The 8,686-nt window shown below is 41.2% G+C and overlaps 1 protein-coding gene across 1 annotated transcript; it reads left to right on the top strand.

Annotated features, from left to right (window-relative positions):
- The first annotated feature begins 7,358 nt into the window (after positions 1-7,358).
- Positions 7,359-8,253, top strand: LOC117215572. The gene has a single exon (XM_033461922.1). The coding sequence runs from the start codon at positions 7,577-7,579 to the stop codon at positions 8,141-8,143; it is 567 nt and encodes a 188-aa protein (XP_033317813.1). The 5' UTR covers positions 7,359-7,576; the 3' UTR covers positions 8,144-8,253.
- Positions 8,254-8,686: the final 433 nt, after the last annotated feature.

Genomic DNA, 8,686 nt, shown 5'->3' with positions numbered 1-8,686 from the left:
AAGGAGAGCTATAGAATTACTCCATACCTTTGTTAGGCAAAGCGTTCATCCCTTGACCGCGGCTACGTTGGGCGACAGACTGTCACCTCGAGCCAAAGCTCACCGTCACTAATCTCGAACAATTACAATCGGATTGAATAACTACAATAGTTTAGTTACAGTTATAGTAGACTTTAGATTGCAATGTTGCGGGGCTATCCAAAGGTTCCGGTGTCCTTTCATCTCCGACATATAGATATACATGTATATGTGACGAAATATACTAAAGCAATATTGACCCTTTGTCGCTGAAAGTATCAAACTACAAAACTTTCTTTCAAATTTTCAGAATAAGGAAATCAGGATCATGATAAATAATTGGAACATAATTAAAAATAATATATCTTCTCTATAAGATAATGAATACATTGGTTCATTTAATTTTTATGGATATTCAAACGCTTCTGTGAAATAAAACGTCAAGATTATAGAGTATAAAATTCATAGCTATGAAATAACTAAAACTCTGATGTATTATTAAAAATATACGTTATGTTGTATGTAGTGATACATACAAAGATTACATGTACAAACCCATAATTAACACAATGCTACCGCAACCATTCTGCAATCTACCTTGCCCAAAACACTCTTCCAGTCACCTCCAAACTCTTCAATTCTCTCCACCTAACCACCCACAAACCATTCACAAACATGCAATTCTCGACAAAAGAAGAACTTATCGTCAGTTGTCCTTAACATCTCGTTCATTCATTTGGTCCCTATCCCCCTATTTCCTCCCACTGCGATGATCGCACTACATTTTGCCACGTCTCTATTCTATTCTCTGGATGATCTGAATTCTCGAGCAGTCGAGTGACGATTGATCTGTACAATTGATCGATTTCTTTTTACTACAGACATGCAAGAAATTCCGTGTTGGAGAGCGATGTTGCGAGTTCGAGTGCCTGGACCATCTGAAGAACGTTACCGGAACTGGTATAGTTTATGTCGTTGATGATAAGAATTCCTCCACGACTCAGCAACAAGAGCTACTCTGGGTAATGAGCTTAATGGTGCTGTTGCGGCTATTTTAATTTTTCAACAAGGATCCAGATGGCGCCGTTGACGAAATTCTTTCATTATAAACGTCAACGATCAACATCAGCCATCAGGGAACGAAGAAGGTACGCTGTAACGTGTCTGAGTAATTATACCTCGAGGAGTACATACAGTTATGTGATGAAGATTCGTATGTGAGTGTTTGTTTTCTTATTTCTTTTCCCTTTGTTTCATTTGAATGGATTTTTGTACTCAAAGAGCGAGGTAAGATTACGTCAGATACGTTTTTACATATGCTAAAAAAATGGAAAATGATGATGATGAATCAATGACGCGTAGAAAATTATAATCTATTGTATTGCTGTTATCTAATGGTGTTGTAGTTGACTGTATGGTGGATGTATCTAATGGTGTTGTAGTTGACTGTATGTTGTTCAATATTGCTATGAAACTCTTCTGATTCATTGTCACTTATACGAAGGATGGAAGTATACGAATTGGGAGAAGTCAGGTTGAGAGATGCAAAATTTATACGCTCGTTCTGTCAGTTATCCCAGTGTCTGTTACGCGATAGAGAATGAACGAACTGAATAATAAATGCATTATCGGCATGAAGATTGCTTGATGTAGGCCACCGCTTTTTTTCTATCCTTCCGATACCATTTTTCTTTTTTTTTTTTTTTTTTGCGAAACACTTTGCTAGTCGTGAGAAGCAGCAATTCCCTTCTGCGAATCAATTACGGTTCACGAGAAATTGTATTATAGCCTGGAACGTATTCAAATTATCTTCAATTATTCTCGGCTGTTTCCATTTCCATTCGTCTCTTACGTAAGTACTCGTTTGATGTACGTACATAGTGAGACAATAATCGTTAACACCTTTAATGTCTTCAGTATTATAGAATAAGACGCGAAAATACGTTGAAACCTGACTTTTAGATTCGCGAGACTCTATAAGGCTTCGAAAGTCTCTTGTTTCAGGCCGAATAAAAAATTGTAGATGAAGAATTACATTGCGAGGTCTGTTAAGGAAAATTTTAAATCGTATCGTTGTAATAGGATTATTTCAGCGAGGGAAATTACGTGTTGCGTGCGAAGCCACGAGCTTTCTTTCAGGCTAATATACATAATTGTCCTATCGAACTTTCCATCTAAACCGTTGCGCTCACACGTGGATTTTGCATTTCAATTTTCTTACTTACAGTCCAGTCCAGTGAGACCAAGTTAAATTTTTCAGCCCTCCGAGGTAGAATATGTTTTATAGAGAGACGTACAACGCCATGAAGGGGAGACAGATCAATAAATTGGGTTATCTTTAAATCACTGACAATCATTTCATCGACGCGGTTTCACCGACACCGAGTCCCCCGGCAACGTCTGTCGAAGCTTATTTACCGATACACTGAAATCAACCACAATCATTTTACCGACCTCTTCCTTTGCTGACAGTTATTATACTCGCTGTCATATGTTATCGTTGATTATACATCTTTATTTACAAATTCGTTCCTGTGTATAACGAAACAAAGGAAGAAACGAAAATGATACGTTTCATGACGCATTGTTAAATTATTAATTAACGAGAGTTACATATCTACATGAATGCTTTGAAACGTCAGTTATAATTCATGAAAATGGAAACAAGCCATTTTACTATACATAAATAGAATTATAAAGACATGTTACGTACTAATGCTTTTACGAAATATATTTCTGTATACGTTTGACGTTTCTGTATTATTCCTTATGTGCTTTCTGTTCTTGTGTTTAGCTCGTCGGAAGTAAAAATACGTTAAGCGAATCAGCTAATCTATTCGAGCGTTTCAATGGCTCAGTCTTCTCTTATGCAACTACCAAAAGAGAAGATAAGTCATTGGTTATACAACATTTCATAACGTCCAAAGTAACGGGGCACTAATTAGTTGAAACTTTAAGACAGACCAGATATCAGTCATCGTCCGTAAATACATTTATTACGATCGTTTAAAGTTTAAAGAAACACCGTTATAAAGTCGTAATACGAGACAAAGCGAAGAGAAAGTAAACTGTTGGATATATGACAAAATAATTCTATTTTAAATAAGAGACTGGTCAGCGTGGTTATTTTGTTTACAAAATCAAACGAATGTAATGAATGTAATGGTAAGGAAGTAACTATAAGTGGCTGTTAAATTATTTTTATGCTTGAAAAGTAATTCGCAAAGTAATGTAAAGCAGTACTACTGAGTTGTACATAACCTCTTTCAGAATTTGTTCTTAACCTCTTGCTTCATAACTTCCTTAATTATACTCTTCAAACTTATGGACTACTTCGATGTTGTTACGAACAGAAACTGATAAAATATTAATCTTAAATATAGATTGAAATGAAAGCTTGTCACGTAAATATATATATGTCGAATCAGGATTCGAATTGTGGCCGCGCGACGACTCTTCATGTGGACTAGCCATCGTTTCACAAAGCCGAGATTTTATTTACACGTATATACAGGTCTATCACTAAGCTTAACAAATAATAAGTACAACTAATAATAAGTCTAACAAACACTAAGCCTAATGAATAATACGATCTACGAATAATTAAATTAAATAATACTATTAGCAATGTTTGAGTTCAAACGAATCCACGGTCACCGGGATAACTCCTTACTAAGCGAAACTAACTTAGACGCAAATGCGATCGTCGAAAATGCTCGATGTATCACTCTCCAAGGCAATCGCAAGAATGCCGGCCTCGTCTGAAATTTAATACGCACTCGTTAGAAGCATCGAGAAAGTTCCGAACGCCGTTGCTAGGCAGTTTCTGCTTGGAGTTTGGTTATTGATACAATGTATGTCCCATTGCATCGGCACCTCCGAGGCAACATCACACGTGGCTAGGCCCGCTCTCGAGGCCGCATGCCGCCACAACCACATTTCTCGGAAAACACATACAACCACTCCAGACCTCTGTTAGATAAAACATCCATCCCGTGACCGTGGCTACGTTCAGCGACCGATTGTCACCTCGAACCCAATCTCGCTTATTACAAATCTTAAGCAATTACAACTATAATAAAATCTAGACTAAGGTACTAGAGGATGTTCCCAAAATTTCCAAGGAAAGGCTTCGGCTTTCCTTTCATCTCCGACATATATGTACTAGTTACTCAAACTATGGATCACATAACCTATACAAAAAAAAAAAAAAAAAAAAAAGAAAAAGAAAAAAATTATTGTACACTATAAAGCAAGAGGTTAAATCTTTAATCTGTTAAGAATTAAATTTTTTATTGTAACTGCGAAAATTATAAAAGTACCAAGCGAAGCAAGTACGGAATATATGCGGAATATGAATCGCTCAACGAGCCAAAGAGCGGCTCAGTGACAAAATTAGTAAAGTAAAGACCACAAATATTACAACATTATATTCTACCACAAAATAATTCTCTATACAAAAAAGGTACACAACGAATCGATTTTTCACAACGATAAGAGTCAACAGAACCAATCAAGACCAGGCGAGACTCTCATAAGACAACGATATCAGAGGGATCAAATCAGCGACTTCAATCTATGTTACAGAGTATAGTTATCAAGAAAAATTGCTCTTTTCATGAAAAGTATGGTAATGATACTCTTATAATACATTGTATATCTGGCAGTCGGATGTGCCCGTGGCCATCGGAAATGTAAAGACGACGCTTTTAGAAAGTGATAGCGCCATCGCGTTTTAAAAACGCGTTAGAAGAAGGACGGTTTCGCTATCCAAGGCGAATCGAAAAGTGTGCGTGTTGCGAGAATCAGAGTTGATCGAGACGTCGAAGCATAGAGTCGTTAGAATTGAGTTGCGAGTGTTGTCGAGTGTTAGAGTTGCTAGTGAGAGAGAGAGAGAGAGAGAGAGAGTTACCAAATAGTTGTCAAGTTATTTGTTGTAAATACGAGCGTTGCATTTAGTTTTCCTGTTAATCAAACATCGTTTCTCTGTCTAACTAATATCTGTATTTTCAATCCATTATTAATATATTCCGATATTACAAGTGGGGGCTCGTCCGGGATTGAATAAGACAGAGAAACGATACGATTTAACGGAGCTATTTGTGCGGGAGTAGAAAAGAATAGAATAAAATGGCAAACGTTGAAGACGAACGATTGTCGGGTGAAGAGGATTTGACGCTGGAGGAGCTGAGGAGTAAGCTCGCACAGATGAATCTGCCTATATCCGGTGCGAGATCAGTGCTGGTTGCCAGGTTGAACAGAGCGTGCAAACCTGGTCGATCTACTCCTAAGGATTCGAAGCGTGGCGAAGAACCAACAAACCAGCGAGATCTAAGAAGCAAGCAGAGAGCCGAACGCAGTCAAGAGGGAGAGGAAGACCTCGAGAAGCTGAGGACGAAAGAGCTGAGAGCGCGTCTCGTTAGCTTGGGGTTGAAGGTAACGGGAAGAAAATCCGAACTACGCGCGCGGCTACAGGCGGCCCTAGAAGGAGACGATGTATCGTCGGAAGAAGGGAGCTCCGACGAAAGTGAAGGCGAGGACGATAAACAAGGCGCGCGAGAATACAGGAGAGGCACGCGAGCGGTGTATCAGGACCGCGATGAGTATCAGCAGAAGTATATGCGTCGGTTCGATGTTGAGTCTTAAAGACGTGGAAGACTCATTAGAGAAATTCAGCGGGGATGATCTGCTGAGTGTAAATCAGTGGGTGGAAGACTTCGAGGAAATGGCAGAAGTGTGGGGTTGGTCAGACGCCCACATGGTGGCCTATGCTAAGAAATTACTCGCAGGCTCCGCTCAGGCCTTCGTACGACAAGAGCGATGCGCGAAGTTTTGGGCAAAGCTAAAAAAGGCGTTGAGGAATGAGTTTGAAAATGTAGTAAGCGACCAACAGATACATGGCGAGTTATTCCATAGAAAGAAGAAAGCAGATGAGAGTCTGCAACAATATATGTATCACATGTGCGGGATTGCAAAACAAGGAAGGGTTGATACGCAATCCTTGATAGACTACATTATTCAAGGCATTCCCGACGAGGTCGCGAACAAGACTGTGCTATACGGAGCCAGGAATATCGAGCAATTAAAAGAGCGTTTCAGGCGCTACGAAGCGATAAAAAGAGATATGGAGATGAGGACGAAATTTGAGGAGCCGAAGAGTAGCAGGGTAAAGCCGGTGGCGAAGCTGTCCGAAACCGAGAGGAACAAGGAACCCGGTCGATCTGGAGATGCGAGGAAGGCGCGATGCTACAATTGCGGTGATGCGGAGCACGTGTGTGCGGAGTGTCCGAGCAAGTCGAGAGGACCTAAATGCTTCAAATGTAGGGAGTACGGACACATCGCATCAAAATGCGACAAGGCACTGGGTGAGCCCTCAAAAAAAGTTTACAGCGTGTTTCGGTCGTTACAAACAAGGCGTGGTAAGGATGTTAAGATGGAAAATTTCGAATTGAGCGCGTTGATAGACACCGGTAGTGAGCTGACTCTAATGCGAGCAGATCAGCATGTGAAAATCGGAGCGTCCAGATTAAGTCGGGAAATCGTTGGATTTCGCGGTGTCGGTTCCGGAAGGAATTTTACGCTCGGGAAATTTTCGACGAACATTATTATAGACAATGAGTCGTACTGTATAACCATACACGTAGTTCCAGACACAGTGATGCAACATTCGCTTATTATTGGCGCAGACTTTTTGGACACTGTTGAAATAAGTATAAAAGGGGGAAAATCTTTTATTAGTAGAATAAAGGACGAAAATCCCGATGAGTGTCCGGAAGTCCTCAAGATAGATGTAGAGACACAGGCGAGTGAGATAGATTTGTCACACGTTAAGGACATGCAACATAGGCTAAAAAGAGATTTGAAGAGAACCAAAGCATTGCTAAGAGACGCTCAAACGATGCTGGAGAGATCGAAAGGTGACTCGACGGGTAAAGCAGCTTTACGACAGCTGAAGAACCAGTTAGAAGATGCAGAATGCGCTAGAGCAGTTGCAGTTAAAGCGAAACAGGCACTGGAGCAAGAACCGAATGAGACGCAGGCTTCGTTGCAGGAAGTACTGCGGCAACGTTCCGAAGCAGAAGATCGTGTTAATGTAGCTAGTCGCGAACGAACTGAGCTACTGTCGCAATTGGAAGAAAATAAAGAAGAGTTAGCAGAAGTTTTGAAGAAGTATCGGGCAGCTGTGCAGCAAGTGTCGGAGGAACGGAGAATAGTGGCAAGACACGTGGTGATTGGTAAAGTGGACCACGAGATGGTGTCCTCGTCGGATTCTTGCGGCCAACAGGAGGACTTAACGAACATCACGAGGAGGAAGAATCTGGCTAAACAACAGTAACAGGATGTTGTTGATGATATTTGCGAATTTACTGAGAAGGATAGCGTTGCGGGTGTGAGGGTTGTTTCAAGTTTTCGGATAGACTCGAAGAGAGTGAGTGCAAGGCGAACGAAAAGACAAGGGAAGTCGCACGCGCGGAATCCCTCCAATAATATCGATACGAAGATTCGATATACAGAGGATGTGGATGACGAGGACGACGATGGGATTGTCGAGGACACGATGAACGTGAAGACCTTCGAAAAAGAAGAGATCATAGTCTCGGTAGATGGTAAGTTGTTAACGTCTTCCATGTACGAACCGAGCCTACGAAAATGTCACGATGCTGCCACGACGATCAAAGCCCCTGACAAGAGTGAAATGGGTAAACAAACAACGGAGAGGAAGATAGAGGAAGAGCGAAAGAGGAGCAGTAGCATCGAGGACGAACAGGCCGCGGTGTTCCAAGAGGAACGAGATCAGCTGCGTGCGGACGCAAAGAGACGGATTGAGGAGATCCAAATCCGAAACAAGCGGGCGTATAACAGGAGACGCAAGAAGGCGACAGCATACAGGACGGGAGATCTAGTGGCAATCGAGAGGATGCAGAGGGGTCCCGGGCTAAAGCTGCATCCGAAGTTTCTTGGACCGTACCGGGTGATAAAAGTCCTGCGAAATGACCGATACATAGTGCAGCGAGAGGGGGAGCACGAAGGGCCACGTACAACTTCCACGGCAGCCGATCACATGAAATGGTGGAATGCTGACGATAGTGATGTAAGTGCGAGCGGCGATGATGAGCACATCTGAGGGCAGATGTGATTGTCAGGAAAGGCCGATTGTGATATCGTAGAATAGCTTTGATTGGAGATCGGCTGAAAATAGAAAAACCGTGTACGTCGTGTTTCTGTGGTTCGTTTACATTTAAGAGTGCCTACGTGACTAAAGGCACGTAGTTGGTAGTTCTTACATAGGTATGAGGGAAACAATAGACAACGTTAGAAGAAGGACGGTTTCGCTATCCAAGGCGAATCGAAAAGTGTGCGTGTTGCGAGAATCAGAGTTGATCGAGACGTCGAAGCATAGAGTCGTTAGAATTGAGTTGCGAGTGTTGTCGAGTGTTAGAGTTGCTAGTGAGAGAGAGAGAGAGAGAGAGAGAGAGAGAGAGAGAGTTACCAAATAGTTGTCAAGTTATTTGTTGTAAATACGAGCGTTGCATTTAGTTTTCCTGTTAATCAAACATCGTTTCTCTGTCTAACTAATATCTGTATTTTCAATCCATTATTAATAAATTATAATTAATCGGACAAAATTACACCTTTAATATATTCCGATATTACATTACCGTGATGT

This window comes from Bombus bifarius, unplaced genomic scaffold (genome assembly GCF_011952205.1).
Source record: "Bombus bifarius isolate JDL3187 unplaced genomic scaffold, Bbif_JDL3187 scf7180000009736_frag, whole genome shotgun sequence".
Taxonomy (NCBI): Eukaryota; Metazoa; Arthropoda; class Insecta; order Hymenoptera; family Apidae; genus Bombus; species Bombus bifarius.
The sequence above is the reverse complement of the archived record's forward strand: the minus strand, read 5'-3'. Positions and strand labels throughout refer to the sequence as shown.